At 37.0% G+C, this 20,425-nt stretch overlaps 1 protein-coding gene across 2 annotated transcripts; it reads right to left on the reverse strand.

Moving 5' to 3' along the window:
- Positions 1 to 1,899: 1,899 nt before the first annotated feature.
- On the reverse strand, positions 1,900 to 19,219 carry LOC143857523 (Galactosyltransferase family protein). 2 transcript variants are annotated; one of them, XM_077367966.1, is made up of 11 exons: positions 19,084 to 19,219; positions 13,270 to 13,366; positions 13,022 to 13,080; positions 12,721 to 12,932; positions 10,794 to 10,857; positions 3,900 to 3,972; positions 3,677 to 3,797; positions 3,496 to 3,583; positions 3,280 to 3,405; positions 3,075 to 3,184; positions 1,900 to 2,598 (listed from the first exon to the last, which is right to left on the reverse strand). In XM_077367966.1, exons 1-11 carry the CDS (start codon positions 19,173 to 19,175, stop codon positions 2,450 to 2,452), a joined length of 1,191 nt encoding a protein of 396 aa, XP_077224081.1. In that variant the 5' UTR covers positions 19,176 to 19,219; the 3' UTR covers positions 1,900 to 2,449. The 2 variants fall into 2 exon arrangements, with proteins under 2 accessions (XP_077224081.1, XP_077224080.1); XM_077367965.1 differs by lacking the exon at positions 19,084 to 19,219 and adding an exon at positions 13,969 to 14,122.
- Positions 19,220 to 20,425: the final 1,206 nt, after the last annotated feature.

Genomic DNA, 20,425 nt, shown 5'->3' on the forward strand with positions numbered 1-20,425 from the left:
GAATTTGGTCTAGATACCCTCAACTCCTCAAGTCCGATAGGACACTTTTATATCCTACCGGACATTCCCAGTTCCCACAAATTTTTTTTAAAATAGGGATAATTACATTTACACCCCCTCTAGTTTCCCATCAAATGAACGCTTTGGATCATCCAAATAATGTGGGCCCATACCCGAAGTTACGAACCTTCAGCTGAGGGGGCAAACCTTATACAAAACAAAACTAGAGGGGATGTCTTTGTCACTTTTTAAACTATAGGGGTTGAAGTGGATGTGTCAGAAACTAGAGGCGATGTAAATGTAATTATCCCTTAAAAATAATACTATGTATTTAATGCAGTTTGACTTTCAGCCACCACAAATGCACAGCTGCTCCTTGCAGCCAATGGAGGAGCGCTTTCACACCATTTCTACACGGGCGCCCTTCGGTTTAGAATAACTCTACTAGTATTTATACAGGTTACATAATTTTTTGGATTTTTTTTAATAATGGGTTTAGTCCCACATCAATTTAGAACGAGTTTTTCCTGATTTTTAGCTCACATGTATCAGGTTCAATCCAAAGGGAGAGGATATACAAAATTCTCCTAAAACACTTAAAGAGACAACTTTAGAAATTTTTAAATTTTAAAAATTTGATCTTGAACTCCAAGTGAAAAAAATTTAAATCTTTTTATTCTAGGAAGTGATATATCCACCCTTTTTTTTACTTGGGACAGCCATCTTTGGTGTATCTATTGTTAAAAGGGTTTTCACCCGGGGGAAAGATTGCTATGCGCAGCAGAACTAGAAATTGTATAGAACAAAACTTTTTGATCAATCTTGCCCATTAACCCAGGATCCTATGGTCTAAATGATCTGATGGTGATATAAATAACATAGGAAAGAAAACAATACCTTACTTACAGCTATAATTTAAATTGTCTTCTTGATATACTCCCCAAACGATGTGAACTTGCAAGTCGAATTGATGGATTCCTTCCGATTGCTCAAAGGGAAATAAAATAACTCTTGTTCTAATATAGGTACTGACCTATATCAAAACCTTAAAAGGGAGAATTCGAAAACTCTAATGGTGCTTTGTTATTTTTGTAGGGACTAGAAACTAGAAATAGAAAAACACAAGAGAAAGAGAGAGATGGTGGTGGACAATTTTTTCTCAATGGGTAGGAGAAGAAATTTTCAAGTTAAAGTCCTAGAAAAATCATCCCATGTGGTATATTGTGTAGTGTTCTAGCTTTTCAAAATTCCTACAATCCCTCACTTAATTCTTTATCACTTTTGAAAACTAGTTTCAAAAAAAGACTAGATACATTGAATCTTCTAGATGGAATGTGTTGGACGAAAATCCCATGTAGGGTCCTGGTGCTACTCAGCTTAGTATGCTTAAATTCTGAGATGCAATGCATGTGTTATAAATTAATATCCCTTCTCAGGTGAGGACTCTAGACGGCATGTAGATATCTCTAGAACTATGTAGAGAATTCTAGAATCTTCTAACACCTCTAGAATTATGTAGAGTATTCTAGAACTAAGGTCTATAATTATGTAGAGAATTCTAGACCTAAGCATGCTTAAATTCAAAGTTTTGATGGGATCCAATGCACTTGTGACCCTATATTAAGCATTATAGGGTGATTAATCTCTAACCTGCTTTTTACATGGATTAAAATATGGGTTATATCAACAAATCAAGTCCTGTAGAGTGCACTTTGTTACAGGGAGAAGTCTTGAAGCATGATTTATAGAGAATTCTAAAATCTTCCAGACACCTAGAATTATGTCGAGAATTTGTCTACTTACTTCTAGACTTCTTCCCGTGATCAGGAGATTGCAAATGGATGCAATATTATTTGAAAATATGACAAGTGACAACTCGACTTTTGTGAAGACAAAGCATTACAAAACTATCAGTTGAGTACAAATGTCAATAACACAGCAAACATTTGTGAACCCCGCCCATTACAATACTACAATAATTATGAATGTCAAAAAGACAGTAAAAATAAAAAATCTGCTATTAGAAAATGGGGCTGCAAAACTTATATGCTCAACAATCACAGAGACCTCTCCTACAACAAACAACACTCAAAATACAGTCAGCACCTGCCTGAAAGAACCAATTTTTCTACATCTACAACATGCTATTCAACCAGCAATAACATAAATAGAAAACACATCTTCCCAAATCCGCGCCAATCCAAGCAACCCAACAGCACCAAAGCATCTTGACAAGTCAGCATTTGGGTTCTTCGCATAAAGATTTAGTAATGGCCTTCCAGGAGAGAGACATGCATTGTGGTAGCAATAATATATGATTCACAAATGTCACTTTTGGATCTTGATTCTTACACTGCCAGCTGATGCTTCTCGAGAGATTGTTCGCCATGGAGAAAATATCCAGAGAAACATTCTGACTGATTGTTCTTCAGTACCCTGCTATTCTAATTTAGAACAAAGCACTCCAAACAGCTCCATCTCCTTCACCACACCTTGCATGAACATCCTTGATCTTCTCTACAGATTTGCAGATCCCACTACAACTCCAATCAAATGATGCAATGCACACATTCCCTGCCTGTGCCTTCCACTCGCAATCTGGAGAATGAGATGGAATGAACAATTTTAAGTTGGGGATTAAAATATTTTAGGAAGGTCATGTGCATCAGTATGGGTACGTGTCGGAATCCGACACGGGTATCGAGTGTCGGATTCGGCAAACTCAAAAAGAAAGATTGGTGGATTCGCCAAAATATTTTAATTAATTATGAAATTTTAATTATAATAATAAATTTTAATTATAATAAATAATATATTAAATTTTTAAGTAAGTTGAGAAAATATAATGTTTTATTTTCATATAAAAATATAAAAAAATTATTATTAAGATGGATAAAACTTAAAACGTGCAGTAATTGTGAGGTTGAAGTAGCAGTATTCAGAAAAAAAAAAGAAAAAAAAAGAGACCTAGAAGTGTCTGAGAATCCTGAAGTATTGGAATCCAAGACAAGTTCGACACGGATTCTTCGCCAAATCAGAAGAATATATGTAACATAGAGGGTTATTCCTCTTACCTGGTGGGGTCCCACAGCACATGTTACGCTCATCTATGTGCTCAACTTCAAGCCCAATAAACCAAGCACCAAGTGTGACATCTTCATTGGCATATTTGTGCAATATACGCCTGCACCCAGCATCAGCACCCCATTGTTTCAGCTTGTTTTTCAGAAGAAAATATTGTTTAGTTCATTAAAGAGAAAGCCGTGACTATTTTCTTACTGGTTGATTGAAATGTAGGTGGCCAGATCCTTTGAGATAGCATAAATCTGCCCAGTTGCATGCCGGAAGTATTTGTTCCCTTCCTCTCCAAATTTCCAGTATTCAGGCTCATGATACTTCACATTCCTACCAAAAAAAACGTCAATATGTATATCAGAACCCGTGCATGGAAGAGAACTTTTTTCATGCAAAAAAAAAAGCTACAAGGGGGTTTACTTTTGTGCCAGAACTGGTCCAGATTTCATACACCCTATGTAGATTCTTGGTTTTGATCTATGACGGGCAAGAGTTGCCGCTAGCATACCTGAATATGCAAAAGATGTCAATGGAATCTACTAATCATGAATACCAGAAGAGGCCAAATCATGAAAAGAACTAAATATCCAATGCCATATACCTAAATTGACATGAACATCATCATCGACCTTGACATAGAACTCTGCATCCCATTTGGCAACTGCAGTAGAAAAGAAGGTCTTGGTTTTTGCAGATAATTCATGATACCCTTCAACATGCTCCTACAACATAGACAATAAAGGAATTATAAGTAAAATTTAGAACATGACTTTGATAAGCAGTCTCACATTTTGAATCAAGACATGAAATGACATTAGCTTTACCAGCCTAAGAAAGTCATTATGCTGTCCATCTTCTGAATCAATAGCTCGATCTAAAATGCTGTTGGATGTAGCACTGCGTCAAAAAATGCAATTATCATTCAGTTGCAAACTATCATTTAGGAGAGAAACATATGTAAATGAGATGTATGTAATTACTCATTAGAAAATAAACCATAAATAGAAGGATACCACAAATTACACATAATGTCGAGAAAAAATAATTATCCAGAAAGAATAGTTTTTGAGGCCTGGCTTCATAAAACTGGCAACCCTAACAAAAAACAAAAATTAAAACTAGGAGCATTTTGAGTCATCTGTTGTTGGATAATCAGCCAACAATTTTAAAACAATAGTCTGGGGTCTAGTTAGGATGCGTTCCGCAACCCTTCACGGAAGGGATTCTAATTCGATAGATTATCCAGGGTGGGGAATGAAAAGAACAAAAGAATTAGAGGAATTGCACATTCGGAAAACCCGACCAGCAACACCCGATTCTGAAGTTCTGCGGATGAAGAATGGGATTTTCTGAAGTTCTGCGGAGTCACTTCTTTGAGATTCTCATTCTCCCATTTCGGTCCAATTCTTCGGTGGAAAATGATAATGGTTTCTGAACATACCCTTAGCCTCCCACGACCCATGAGTTTGATAGTCTCCCTCCTATTTTTTGTCTCTTTTCGGTTTAAAAAAAATCTTGACTACATGCTTCTTTATGTTTTATTTTTCATCTTCAATAGGTAACACAGATCCAAGACAAATTATGAACTAAATAAAAATCAAAACACTTAGCAGTCACAAAATATAGCAAATCACCTTCTCCCAACTGTGGTGCCAGTTATATTCGGATCAGCGCAGGACAATTTTAGATGGGTGTGTTTGAATGTTTATGGCCAAAAACGATCCAAATCTGTGGTTAAATTTTTGGGTGGAAATTGAGGACACGAGGTGAGGAGATTGTTCATGTTGTATAGGAGGAAACTTTAATAGAATCCGATTTGCAGAGGAAAATTTGGGGCTAGATCAAATATTACTACGAGCATGAGGAGTCTTAACATGTTGAGTAATAATTAGTGCCTTCTAGATTTGACTATTGACGAATTAAAGTTCACATGGGCGAGTAAAAAACAAAGATTGGTTTTGGCTAGGCCAGACCATTTCTTTTTTATCTTCAGAATTGGAGGATTATTGGACAAATCGGTTTCAGAAGACAGACTGGTTTTGGCTCGGCCAGACCAATTCTTTTTATCTTCAAAATTGGAAGATTATTGGACAAATATGTTTCAGAAGACTCCCTACACCAATTTCCAACCATTCCCCGACTTGGTCGGGGAAAACCCTAGAGAGGGGTCTCTTGTCCTACCAGTTAAAATGAGGAGGACCTTTGTCCCTTTCCGATTTTGACAACATTTGGCTATGGGTTCTAGGATTTAGTAATCTAACTATCCAGTTGTGGAAAGAGAAACAGATGGAGGGATGGAAAGGATTTAGAATTTGTAAGCAGTTGTAGTACGTCAAAGGACAGATTACCTTTCCATTGAATAGGTTAAGAAGAAGTAGAGGAGGAACTTGGTGCTGGCCTATGGCGATGAATGAGCAAGTTGAAAGGAATCAAAGTGATGATGAGTTCAATAGTAACATATCAACATTAAGCTTGGACTATGAGATAAATTTTCTTTAAGAGGAGACCGGATGGAGACAATGGTCAAAAGTCAAAACCATTGTGGCAATAAGGGGAGAGGAATAGTTCTTTCCAAAAAATGGCATCCGCAAGACATCGCAAAAACTCCATCAATGGCATCATGGTGGATGGTCGTTTGGTCGAAGATAAGTAGTTAACTGAGAGTGCAATTATTATTTATTACAGTAAACTTTATCATAGCGAGAGGATGGTGGCCCAAATTGGACGGCATATTTTTTCGTTGCATATCTTGGGTAGTTCACACATGGTAAGAAAGGAGCTATGATGAAGAGGTGATAAGAAAGGTAGTTTTCTCAATGAATCATGATAAGGCTACAGGTCCAAATGGGTTTCTGACGATGCTATTCCAGGATGGGATTGTATCGAGAACTTTTTTTGTTGGGTGTGTATCAAGAACGTGATGAAGGTCAAGAATGAATTCCATAGGAGGGAAAGGATAAATAGGAATGTCGAGGAGAATTTCATTGCTTTCATCTAAAATGAGGGATCAGACGAATAAACCCTAACCCTAGCTCCAAATCATCTCCTCCTAACCATATCCACGGAGTTCAAGTTCCGAGCAAGAGATCCTCGAGCTTCTACTTATCCCCATCCCCCCTCTGCAACAACATGCGATGACTTTTTTTGCTACACAGGCATTGTGAGCGGCTTATAACGGCAGCAACTTTCCACAGAGCGAGTTCAAGAAAGAAAAGATCAAAGAGGGGATCACTGTAAGGGAGGGAGCTTGACGAGGAAGTCAGAAGGGAATTCGAATTGGAGCAAGAAATCTTCCTCCAGAGTCGGAATCTTCAGCGTCGCTGTCATCGAAACATATGGTGGGAGAACAATTATCTATTCTGTCTAATTGCCCGGGAATTGGTGCTTTTGAGAGATTGTTTGTGGAGCACTGTTTAGAGCAGAGGCTCATGTTGCATGGGCCAGGGGAAGGTAGGTCAGGGGAAAGGTTTTCTTTTCCCACTCGTCCAGTCGAAGTCTATGTGTTTAAGAGATTACCTGTGGAGCCTTTTTTGGAGCCCATGGAGAGCAAACTTAAGCCCCTTCCAGAAGTTAGCAAGGGGAAATTTGCGTTCTTGACTATGTCCACAATGCGACCTAATCTTATTGTGATTAATAGAAAAGCAAGGGCAAAAGAAGCAAGCAGCGTATTTGGACAGTTAGCTAGTGCAGAAAAATCCGAAAATGAGTGATTTTGTGATCTCTGTCAGGTGAAGGCAACCTGCAAGGATGATATAAGCAAACACCTTCAGGGGAAGAAGCACAAGGCCAAGGAGGAGGAACTGAAAGCATATATGCTCCAATTGCAATGTCAAAGCAGCCCCAACACGCTACATCTTCCACACACCAGCTCTGTTGGCTGGGATGGCTCCAACTCGTTGCATCTTCCACACACCAGCTCTGTTTGCTGGACAGTCCCAGCACCTTCTTTCAGTTCATACACCTTGGCCATTTACTTCTTCACTTGACAGTGGTCAGCCATCACAATCTCGATGAATCACCTTATGTTACAATGTTAACACCATATATCACGTGCTTTCTTCATTTTGTCTCCTGTCTTCTGCATCATGTCAGGCTCACCAGTGGTTTCATCTGTGCTGCAAGCGTGGGTTTATCTGCTTGCATTGGCATTAGAGCAGATGTACCTAGGTTTATACCTCCAGTTTCATCTGCTTTCAATTCCTCCTCTTTGGCCTTGTGCTTCTTCCCCTATTGCTTGCTCATATCTTCCTTGCAGGTCGTCTTCACCTGACAGAGATCACAAAACCAGTCATTTTAGAATTTCTCTGCACTAGCTAACTGCGCAAATACGTTGCTTGCTTCTTATGTCCTTGCTTTCTTATTCATCCAGTAAGATTACGTCGCATTGTGGACTTAGTTATGAACACAAATTGCCCCTTGCTAACCTCTGGAAGAGGCTTAAATTCGCTCTCCATCTGCTCCGAAGAAGGCTCCATGGGTTATATCTTAAACATATCAACTTCGGCAGCACGGGTGGGAAAATAAAACCCTTCCCCAGACCTACCTTCCACTAGCCCATGCAACATGAGCCTCCGCCCAGAACAGTGCTCCACAGGCAATCTATCAAAAGCACCAATTCTCAGGCAATTAGTTAAAATAGACAATTGTTCTCCCAAACTGTTTGGATGACATCAACGCCGAAGATTCCGACTCCTGTGGGAGATTTCCCGCTCAAAGCCATTTCACGGCTGACTTTTGCATGTGAGAACAGCCACACAGGTTGACTTTTTAGCAAATTTTGTCTTGTTCATTTGGCAGATTTTATCTTATTCATTTAATACATCTGACTTACCTTCGTCATGAATTTTTTCTAAAGGATTCATTTAGCCGACCCCAACTAGTTTGGGAAAAAAGGCTTTGTTGAGTTGTTGAGAATTTAATACATCTGACGTGGCTGTTCTCACATACAAAAGCCAGCCACGAAATGGCTTTCCATGAAATTGCCTTGCAAATCCCATTATAATAATATATACTCTACTTTTTGCATGCAATTGATATAAATATAATTTTGCATACTGGTATAGTATACCATTAATGCACATAACGGTTTTGGTTTTGATGTGTTGGGGTTCGGTATGTATTTCGGTGGGGATGAAATGAAAACATATCGGTTGTTTCTGGTCGGTTTTGATGGAAAGTTAAAACCATGAAATGTGGCTACTTGGGTGACAACTAGGAAAGAGTTTTGAAGCTATTCTATAGATCAAATTGGAAGACAATCATGATTGGAAGATGGCAAGCTCCTCCATTAAACTCGTTTAAGTTGAATATCGATCGTTGCTTTCTTGGTAACCTCGATTCAGCTGGTATAGGTGGATTTTTCGTGATATTGGTAACCTTCGTCATTCGTTCTTGGACCCGATTGGTCCTGCAGATTCATCGGAGATGGATATCAGAACTATGCTCGTAGTTCACATTTACATCACCCAAATGGAAGGAAGATTGGTGGTTGACTGTGATTCATCATTCATCCAATATCGTTCGTCATGCAAAAGGGCCTTTACGTTTTGCGAAATATATTGAAGATATTCATGACAAACAAGGGTAGTGAGATCTCTTTTTTGCGCATCCCAAGGAGTATGAATGCTTTAGCTGATAGGTTAGCTTAGGTTGGAGTATGCAGACCTTCTTCGTATTCTAAGCATTTTTGCACGTTGATGTGCAAATATAATCTCTTTCTATAAAAAAAAATTATCTTCCTCAAAAAAGATCCAATAAAGATTATGAACTAAATAAAAGTCAAACATTTGCAGCGTAGATGCTGTCACAAAATGTTGCAACCTTTCCAAAACAATAAATAAGGCCACCAAGGATTCCCCTTTGATCCCAGATAGTTGGAATGCATGTACTTCAAGAACCTTTCCCAAGCTTGGAGAAAAATGAGGTTCAAACATAAGGACCACTGGAATTTCTCTACCTATGCAAGGATTAGAAAAAACATAAACCATGTGTTTCCTTCATTCACTCTCACATAGGATAGCGGTCCAATTCCCATCAATCAACCACCATATAACTGTTTAAGATCTAATGACAGCCATACAATTTTGTAGCATGATGTACCAACTAGGCCACTATTTCAGGGTTTTACCAAACCACTAGCAAAGAATCATTTTCGCCATTTTTTTCCATTTTATGCATTAGGGTTTCAACATTTAAAGCAACAATAGTTAATCAAAAACATATGACAGCTAAGAATTTTTGCCATTTGAAAATTATAAAATATTTTTCAAGAGAAGAAGCACTTGATCAAGTGACAAGAAAAAGAAGTTATCGAATCACTTGGTCATGCAGTTTCCGAAGCAAACTTTTAACAAGAGAATAAAGAGAATTTCTGGCCACTTGGTTATGTTGGAAAGTTCTCTATCTTGACGTCCTATTCATGACAATGGTAGAACTACCTGTACCCAACAACTGACAACATGACCTCCATAATCAAGAATAGCGTATAATATATTCTGCACTCTTTAGTGGTACATAATATATAAATATGAATTTACAAAATTGTAAACATATATAGCTTAGAATAAACAAAATATATAAAATATATAATTTTACTAAATGCAGCAACAGTCTGTTCTATATTATTCACTAGTACTAAATATTATGGATGCTAATTTGCTACATCATTTATATTGATGTCAAATGCAGGATACTGCAAAAAATGCTTATTTTTATATTTTATTCTTCATTTGCCCCAACGTTTCAAAGAGTATTCCCGTATGTGGTATCAAATGCTTCTGGATGCTTCTTGTCTGCATGCAACCCCAATTTTACAGTATACTTCAAACACCAATACACGAACATATGTCCAGAAAAGATTAGACATAAGGAACTTCAGAATTTCCCTAGTTTGCCTGTCATTTAGGCATGGACTTACCATGTGTAAGCCACACCAAATAACTATTTCCATGCCCATGGAACAAAGACTAGAACAAATATATTAAAATGAATGAAAAGAGAATTTAAACCAATCAGGGTTATAACACAAGAAGGATTATTTTCCTTAGGAAGAATGATGCCACATAACAACATTTACTCCAGCAAACAGGAAAAAAATCTAGTTCAAATTTTACCAGATTATAACTTGATTACAAAATGATGTCCATTCACAAGTGAAATTGAAATCCTGATAATTAAAGGGTAATTATTCTATTTCCTTCTTATATTTTCAGTGTATCTGTAGTTTTTACTTACAGATGCCATGGTAGAAGTTCAAAAATGGAATCTGTTATATTTCTAAGTTGGATAGTGCACATGTTTCGAATTATTGATTTTGTGGTGAAACAAATATAAAAATTCCTTGCAGCAAATTTGAGTCAGAGTGTATAAACTAAATCAAAGACATAGCAGAAAATTTTATGGCTTAAAAATGCAAATATTTGTTTGGATTGGGGGAAAAAAAAGAATTTACAAATACCAATACACAGTCATTAAAATGCAGAATATAATATTGAGCAGGCCGCTTATGAACCATTCAAAAAAAAAAAAGCAGGCCGCTTATGATGCAAATCAGATAAAAAGGGACAAAGACCACATGCCGATATAGGATAGGTTTATAAGATGCACTCGCAAACAATGTGTATCCATGCACCACAAAAAGAAAAAAAATATGAAAGAATATAGATAATTCAACACATGTAATGACTTGAAGTCTCAAACATGGCCTTAATTTATGATACCTGTGACCAATCATGAATCTGATGACAATTCCCTTCTCTCGCTCTAGTTGTTGGAGTTTTTCTCCTAATAGAACACAGTAAGAAGAGACTCCAAATGTTACTATGATGAATTAAATGCTCTTAAAAAAGAATATGAAATTGCAAGCCTTCTAATTTCTATGCAGAAAATTTGAAATAATTAGTGTCATAAGACAATAGTATCTTCTCACTAAAGTCAGGGGAGTAACAAAAATCTCTATTTAAAACCACCTCGAGTCAATCACTGACTAGCCTGAGTTGACTCGGTTTTGACCCCCGAATCAATCAACACATCTTTAACTTTCCCAAGTCAAATAAAAACTCACTGACTCATTATTGGCTTGCCCTTTTTATCTCTATTACGTGTATGCCATTGCCTGCTTTCTATGTATGAGAAGCTGTGTCCAAAATCCTAATATCTAATATCAATACTGTGCCATTTCCATATATATATATATATATATATATATAGGGAAATGATATCACCACAACCATGTTTGGGTAGTTTCAGTAACGCATCTTGTCTAGTAGTATTAAAGAGCTCTCAAAAGGTTATTACAGTTCCCAAAAAGCTCTCAAAAGGCAATTAAAAAAGAAAAGACAAGCTGAGTCGGTGCAATTATTAAAACATGGTTGTGCAGATATCATTTCCCTTATGACTTGGAACTCATTAGTATAATATTGAATAGAACTCAGGTTAGACTCTCATCCAAAATTGCATTCTCTCCTCTTACCTATCTTTTCATATTCACCATATCTTGCTAGCTTTTACAGTGGTATCATATTACATATCCCTATACATGGTGGATGGGAGATTTAAACGTAAGCTTGATGGTATCGTGCTTGATGTCTTTTCCACGGGGATCCAAGAAGAACTTGAGGCAGAGTTCACAATGAAGGAGATTGAAAATTCAATATTTTCTATGGAAGCAGGTAGGGCTTTGGGAGAAAATGGTTTTTGACAGGGGATAGGACTTCTTGGACTATATGCTTGGAATAGGAGATTGGTTCCGGTGTGAAGTGGGAGATGTGGATGAAAGCATATAATACTCATCCTCATTATTGGTTCTTATTGTTTTTTATGAACAAGTGACTCATTGTAAGGGAAAAAAAAGGTAGCTAAGCATAAACATATATAAGAAAAACAAAAAGTAAAGGGAAACAAGTATACAAGCCCTGGTTTTCGATTCTCTTTAATGGGGCACCAAAAAGCTTTTCCACAAGCTCTAGTGCGTTAACACGGTGTGATTTCTTTATTTCCTTTCATAGCTACCAGGATGATAGGGTTGAGTATAAGGAAGGCTATAAGTTGGATGGCTGATCCCTCTAACAAAGAAACAGGGTTTAGACAGTATCAGATTTTGAGATGGATAGATGATGGTTGATTCCTGATTCAAAAAGAGGCATGAGGTGCAACCTGTACACCGTCACTCCGCAATAAGTTCTTTACAACGAACACTTGCCTCCGTAGCAAGGTTAATTCCAATGCTAGAGAACACTTATTTGATGAAAAAAGAATCAAGGCAGCAGGCTGTGGAACTGGTGAGCTAAGGGTGTTTCTCAGTCATCTCTCTACTTGAGCTTAGTAAGAGAGTGAGGCAACAACTCCATGCTATAGTCCTTTCCGGGGCTACTTGCTTAGAAAAATTGTGATAGTGGGCCACTTAATTGATCATAAGTGGAGTATCCCCAACCAATATGTTATGTGATATTGGAGGCTTGGGTCTATTCTACTAGGCCGATGAGAAGTAGAACGCTATGAATGCTGAATTTTATGGCTATGCTCAATAAGGAAAGAAGTGAAATTTTTAATTTAGTTACTAAATTATTTAACGGGTTAGATGATACGGAGGAATTCATAGGTAAATAACCGCATTGCATATATTAGTGCGAAGGTGAGGAGAATAACCTTGAGGCATCCAAGTCTCTCTGATGGAGTCCCTTCTCTTCCTGCTGCTAAAAGCAGTATTTATTCCAATGACTACAAAGGCCTTTTTCCTCTGCAGAACCTCACGAGAAGACTTTGATATCATGGGCGAAGCATCGAGGCTTGTCATCTCCTGAACACTCCGAGTGGCAGCTAGCTCCATCTGAAGAGTGGAAATTGTCTTATCCAAGGATCTGAAGTCCAGTGCCAAACCAGATTATTTTCAAAATTAAATATCAAATACCAATTAAATCCTAATAAATTGCTCAAATATTGTACTTACTGAATAGCTTCATGGGTCTTGTAAACCTCCCCCATTATATCCTTATCTTGAGCAAGCTTCTGATGGACATAAAATAAAAGGAAAACAAACTATAATTATATAATTTCAATACGGCTACGTTTCTTTTACCATAAAACGGCATTAAAACGAATATTACGCCCAAATTTACACTCCATTTTACATTGAAAGAAATGGAACCTAGGTGAAAATAATTACTGATGAAAAGTCGAAATTAGATCTTTTCTAACCCGATTTGTTCCGCAATCCTCAGACACAACTTGTAGCTCTTGTTCATGCCGTTGCCGCGAAATGATCTGATGATTTGATTCAGGAGCAACCCACAATCTGCAATATCATTGAATGGAATTCAAAAATAATTGGAAAAAGCTCAATTTTTGGTATCCAATAATTAAAAATAAATAAACAAAAAGGGGAAATACAAAAAACCCTAAAAGAAAATGAGCTTAGGGAAAAAACCTCAACCCCAACCCTGAATTCTCTGTGTGAGTAATTGCAAAAAGCTTGATTCGTTGGTATGATCAGAAAATGAGATTAGGGAAACCCTAACCCTAATTTTGGCAGGAAATGGAATAAAAGCTAGAAACGTGTGAGTAATCGAAAAAAGCTGGATTCTTTGGTGTGATCAAAAAACATATATAAAAGGGGGAAGAGAAAAAAAAAAAACCCAAAATAAAATTGAGATTAGTGAAACCCTAACCCTAATTTTGGCAGGAAAAAGAGGAGTTTTAAGACTGGAATAAAAGCTAGAAACGTGAATCTCGTGTTGAATTTAAAAATTAAGCATAAAAAACACAAAATAGAGACTGGAGAGATAAATCTAATAAAAAGTAAAGATTGAAATAGACAGAGAAAGAACAAGAAAACAAAAAATTACATAGAAGAAAAAATTCAAAAAAAAATGAAGAAAAATTAAGGAAAAAAAATACCGATTTGTGAAAAGCATTCCAAGGACGAAGCTGGAGATACAGAGGATGAGAATCCATTTTGTAGAAACCCTTTCGTTATTTCGCCCTTTCATCTCTCTCTCTCTCTCTCTCTCTCTCTCTTTCTCTCTCTCTGTGATTTATTACAGGCAAGGAGATGGTCTGAATAGGTTTTGAAAGGAAGGAAATCTTTTGGGAGCTTATTTTTTCGCCCCTGCTCTAGGATAATACGCCCCCTTGTAAAGTGAATTGTTATTAGCACAATCGCACCCTTATAACGTGATTGGATGTCAAAAAGTGTTAAAAGCCCGCCACAAAGGACCACAATTCATGTTAAAATGGTGCGAATCATCCTACAGGCGGGTGCGAATTTATCATCTCCAAGACTTTATTTGACGTCAAATCACACTACCTGAGGGGCGCATTATCCTACGGGGGGCGAAAAAATCATCTTATGCTCGCGTTGAGCCGTCAAAGTTGACGATGATAACGGGAAAACCAACGGCTTGAAGCTAACGCCGTTAGTCAAGCTACCCGTTACCTCTCTTGCCACGTGTACGGTGATCTATTATTCAATCAATCTTGTCACCCATCAGAAGACTTTCTCTTACAGGACATTCATTCCTTTGTCGGCTTCATTTTGAAAAAAAATCATGTGGATGGAATATTCCTATGTGAAATCAAGACCGTTGATCTTGTAAAGCCATCATTAGGGGACCCACATGGTTTATCTCCCATCTGACCCTACATCATTAAAAAAATCAACGGTTTAACTTTTCTTACGGGAACAATGAACAAAGTTCTATCAAAATAATTTAGAACTTTTATTTATGGTTTCCGTTCAAATCAATGGGTTAAAAAACTGGTGAAGTGGGGCCTAACAAGTGTCTTTTAGGAAGAAACTAAAAATGGCTTTCACATTCCAAAAAGATACTTATTAAGCCCACCTCTACCCATGGTTTTAAATTTCTGCCGACTATGAATTTCGGTTCAAGAAATTGATTTTTTTTTTTAGAAAATATATAATTATTCTGAAATTTCGGTAAATTTGGTGCATAATTAAATAATAAATTTTTTAATTACCCGATTTCGGCCGAAATTTCGGTTTCGGTCAAGACCGAAATTATAACCGAAACCGAAATTTAAAACCATGCTTCTACCTCGTTATTAGATCGATTGATCTGAACTGGCCGAAATTTCGATTTCGGTCATGTCCGAAATTATAACCGAAACTGAAATTTAAAACCATGCTTTTACTACGTTATTAGATCGATTGATCTGAACGGGTGAAATTACACGGTGTTCTCGCGAAGGTAAATGGGTAGGGCATAGGTGCCGCACTTGATATTTGATCCAACGACTGCCTCTTATAAAGACAGCTACATTTGGTTCAAATATCAATTGTTCTAACCACTAAAAAAATATCAATTGTTCAAAAATCAATTTCATTTATTCGTTAGGCCCAGCATAAATAGGACTTGGGTGCTCTAAAAATTATCTACATAGGATAATCTCAACCGCATGATGTGTAAAATCAAAAAAAAAAAAACTTCCAGAGACCTTGGATATTGAGGGCGTGTTCTGTAACCACTCTCAGGAAGGCTTCTCTTAGGCCTGTTTGGATTGCATGAAATTTTTTTGGAAAAGTTTGGAAAGAAAATTATTTCTAATAATTTTGACTTTTATAACACTGGGAAATTTTGTTCCTCAACCAACCTTGTTCAATTGCTACTTCTAGGGACCTTAAGTTTATGATGATATTCTTCTAGGAAATGACATCAGCTGTTTTAATAATTGCAGTAACTCAGCTTGTCTTTTCTTTTGTAATAAGGCTTGTGAGAGCTTCTCGGGAACTGAATAATCTTTGACAGCTCTTTAAACAATAAAAGACAAGATGAGTTAGTGCAATTATTAAAACATGGTTGTGCTGATATCCCTATTTATATCATTTCCTCCTCAATCATGGAAAGAAAAAAATTTCCAAAGAAGACATTTCCGTCCCAAATGTTTTCCTTGCAATCTACAGAGGGTCTTAGTCGTGTGACACGGGACCGGAGACTCCCTGTCTCTATTTGTTGGACTTGGGAGAAGACAAGGTGTAGAACTTTGACTAGAAAATTATTTTTCTACCAAATATGCCCAACTTACATTGAAATTAAGAAGAATGAGCCAAAATCTAATCTAATCTAATCTAATCTAATCTAACTGCTATATATATATATATATAAAGGCAAAATGATGGGTTAATGGCTTCCACCCTTTGCCAAAAATTCCATCTATATCTCAGTTGTATTATGACTATGCTCTTCAATAAAACGTTATGATATTGCCTACTTTCTTTATGGTAAAATGGTAATCTACATCTACATATATCAATGCAAAATCTTGTGATTACCTACTTTCTTTAGGGTATAATAGTAATCTATATATGAAAGTACCGACACAGGGTACCTGTCTATGACAATTACGGAAAAAAGTACCAAGAAGAGGTAAAGACATGACAATGACGAAAGAACTACTTGATATTATTCATGCAGGACACTAGCAAAATATTGACGGATTCCGGGCACCTTAAGAGGAACAACAATTATGGAAACCTCTATCGATTGGAGGGCTAGGATCAGCCTATATCGATTGGAGGGCTAGGATCAACCTATGGAAATGATTTTATGGGCACAACCGATTGATGTTGTATTTCATCACATGGACGGTCTGGATCAACCTATAATCCTCTATAGATTGGAGGGTTCGGATCAACCGATGAAAATTATTTTTCTGGCACCACCTATGTAGGCAGTGGCCCATCTAATGGACGGTTTGGATCATCCTATGGTACGGGCCATACCGTACATTTTCATAAAGTGAGGAGTGCGATCATCAAAATACGGTGAGTAGTGCCATTACAAAATATGGTAGTGAGGACATTAGCACTATATATAATTTGAAATCATCGTTGTTACTTGGATGTTCCCATGCGGGTCGGGTTCAACCCGAACCTAACGGGTTCAACATTGAAATAGTCTCCACAGTCCACAATAGACGGTTTGGATAATCCTATGGTGCGGGCCATATCGTGCTTTAATAAAGTGAGGAGTGTGATCATCAAGATATAGTAGTGTGGATAACATTTCCCTTTGTTAATTGTTAGTCCCTGTTTGGTTTGGATTTTGAGAACCGATTGTGAGTTACAAACTGATTATTGGTGACTCACTATTGCTTCTCAAAATCCAAAACAACCCGGCTTGAGTTGAGGTGGTCAACAATTGGTACCATATCTCACATACATTCATTGACATAGATGCAGTCCAGTCTCTGCCAAAGAGGATAAAAAATCGGTCAATGCATTGGCAATAAATGATTGTGAAACTCTACTTTCTGGCAAAACTAAGAAGGTATATTTTATAGTTTATTTTATAGTTTACATTTACTTTCTTCTTAATTTGTCATCTTCATATTAACACATCATTTAGTTATTTAGTGACTTGCCAATGTATGTCTCTCATACCTCTTCATTTTTTCTTTTGAAAATTTTACTTTTATTTATTTATACGCCAATACTTACATTTTCTCTTCGATTTATTTCTTTTTCTTTTATTTATATGCATCCATCTAAGAAATAAGCACTCAACTTTGTTGTAGGTTAATTAATATAAATTTCGTTTGTGAAGTCTTCTTAATCACATTGTCTTAGGGTTTACTTATGCTAAATGTTTGTACCAATTCACATGCCAAATGGTCTTTATCATAAAAAATTTCATTTGTGCTTACGCCTATCTAAATGCATAGAGTTCACTTTGTAGGTTTTACGGCTATTTTAAGTAGGGCTGCAACTCGGGTCGGGCGGGTCGGGTTTTGGAGAACCCAACCCTACCCGAGAAATATCTCGGGTCGGGTCGGGTCGAGTTTTTTTTTCGGAAAACCCACGATTCCCAAACCCGGCCCTACCCATGATAAATCTCGGGTCGGTTCGGGTCGGGTCGGGTTTTTTCACGTTGACGCAATTTTTTAAGGAAATTTCTTGTTTGGCAAGGCAACTCAACTCGTAGAAGCAGAAATTACACTCACATTACACTTGAATCAAACAATGATGTAATTACACTCACATTACACTTGAATCAAACAATGCTGTAATCAAACAATGTTGTAATTACAATCAAACAATGCTGAATCAAACACTTGAATCAATTCAACTCATAGAAGCAGAAATTACACTCACATACAGTAACAGTGGATGCATGGGTTTTCACTTTTAACTTTTAACCAACAATAGAAAAAAATGTACATACTATAACTTATGTAACTCGGGTCGGGTCGGGTCGGGCCCCTTCAAACCCGGCTCGACCCAAGATTCATGCGGGCTTTTGAATGCTAAACCCGGCTCGACCCGAAACCCATGAAACCTGAACCCAACCCAGGGTATTTTCGGGTCGGGTCGATGCGGGTCGGGTAAAACCCGGCTCGAGTTGCAGCCCTAATTTTAAGGCCATTACTTAATTTGTGGTTATTCTTACGCGAAATTTATTGCACCTGCATTTTTACTAGTATATATAAACGAGGGAAAAGAAACTGAGATTAGGGAAACCCTAACCCTAATTTTGGCAGGAACAGGAAATGAAGTAAAAGCTAGAAACGTGAGTAATCGAAAAAAGATTGCTTCTTTGGTGCAATCGAAAAAAACTGGATTCTTTGGTGTGAATTTTTACTAGTATATATTCTTTGAGAAACTGAATTCGGTTGCCGTTAATGACTTTAAAAATGACGTGGATCTATTCAGGGGCCCTTCTTTAGCCTTGCATAAAGAGGGCCCTTGCATCTATCATTCCTCTATATATAAAGGGGGGAAGAGAAAAATAACCCAAAACAAAAATGAGATTAGTGAAACCCTAACCCTAATTTTGGAAGGAAAAAAGGGGGAGTTTTATGTCTGGAATAAAAGCTAGAAACGCGAATCTCGTGTTGAATTTAAAAATTAAGCACAAAAATCACAAAATAGAGATAGGAGAGAAAAATCTAATAAAAAAGATAGATTGAAATAAACAGAGAAAGAACAATAAAACAATAATTACATAGAAGAAAAAATTCAAAAAAAATGAAGAAAGATTAAGGAAAAAAAAATACCGATTTATGAAAAGCATTCCAAGTACGAAGCTTGAGATGCAGAGAATGGGAATCCATTTTGCAGAAACCCTTTTGTTATTTCGCCCTCTCATCTCTCTCTCTCTCTCTCTCTCTCTCTCTCTCTCTCTCTCTCTCTCTCTCTCTCTGTTGGACAAGTGTATTATTCTTCTACCAAATATGCCCAATTTATATTGAAATTCAGAAGAATGACTGAATGAGCAAAGAAGAGTCCACGGGGACAAAATTGCCTAATTTTTGTTGACTAGTTGAGGACTTCTGTGTTGCATGAACTACACGTTTCTAGGTAGCATATTAGGCCTTCTTTGGCTTAGGCCATGTTTGGTTGCAAAAACACGTTTCTAGGTATCATTTCCCAAAAATATTTCTAAAAGCCCTAACTTTTTCTACACCCACAAAAAGAAACTATAACTTGAACCAACCCTATTCAATTTTTATCAGGGACTTCATTTCATTATATTATCCCACTAACTTGTGAGAAGACATTTTTTCCTTAGAAATAATTTTCTATCATAAATGTTTTTCTTGCAATCCAAAGCCAGAATAATTTTCTATCATAAATGTTTTTCTTGCAATCCAAAGCCAGCCTTATTGAATGATATTGGCCGGCATAAACAGTTGTATACAATTAAGGGCCTTATTTGGGTCATGTCCAAATTGAATCCCACAGTTCAGGATTTTAATTGTTTGATTTATACATGAAAAAAGGATACAAATATCATTGAATTTACTTGAATTGTCCCAGATTAAGACGTGCGGTTTTTGACACTTTAGCGGTCTTAATCTGGGTCAGGTCCAAATTGAATGATATTTTCCTTAGAAATTTTTTTTCTTTTGTATCCATTATTTAGATGGAAATGATTTGGTTATTGATAATTTAGAAAAGGATACTCAACTCAACTCAACAAAGCATTTGTCCCAAACTAGTTTAGGTCGGCTAAATGAATCCTTTAGAAAAAAATTCATAAAGAAGGTAAAAGGAATCTACCCGGCTCTAATCCCGGTTCAAGTTGAGTTCTTCTACGTGGATCATTTTCTGTCATTCTATCAAATCCAGGGTCATGCTCTCTGTTATGTTCCTAGCTATCAAGTCTTTCCTCATTGTTTCTACCCAAGTTGTTTTTGGTCTCCCCCTACCTCTTTTTACTCCATCAATTTTGTACGAGTCACCTCTTCTCACCGGAGCATCCAAAGGCCAATATTGGATATGTCCAAACCATCTTAAGCCGTGCTCTCTCATCTTCTCCTCAATTGGTATTTGGTGACACCCCCACCTTTTTATGAATGTCTTCATTTTTAATTCTATATAATCTTGTGTGGCCGC

Source organism: Tasmannia lanceolata, unplaced genomic scaffold (assembly GCF_043159265.1).
Source record: "Tasmannia lanceolata isolate RefF3 unplaced genomic scaffold, GAP_Taslan_0.1 ptg000025l, whole genome shotgun sequence".
Classification (NCBI taxonomy): Eukaryota; Viridiplantae; Streptophyta; class Magnoliopsida; order Canellales; family Winteraceae; genus Tasmannia; species Tasmannia lanceolata.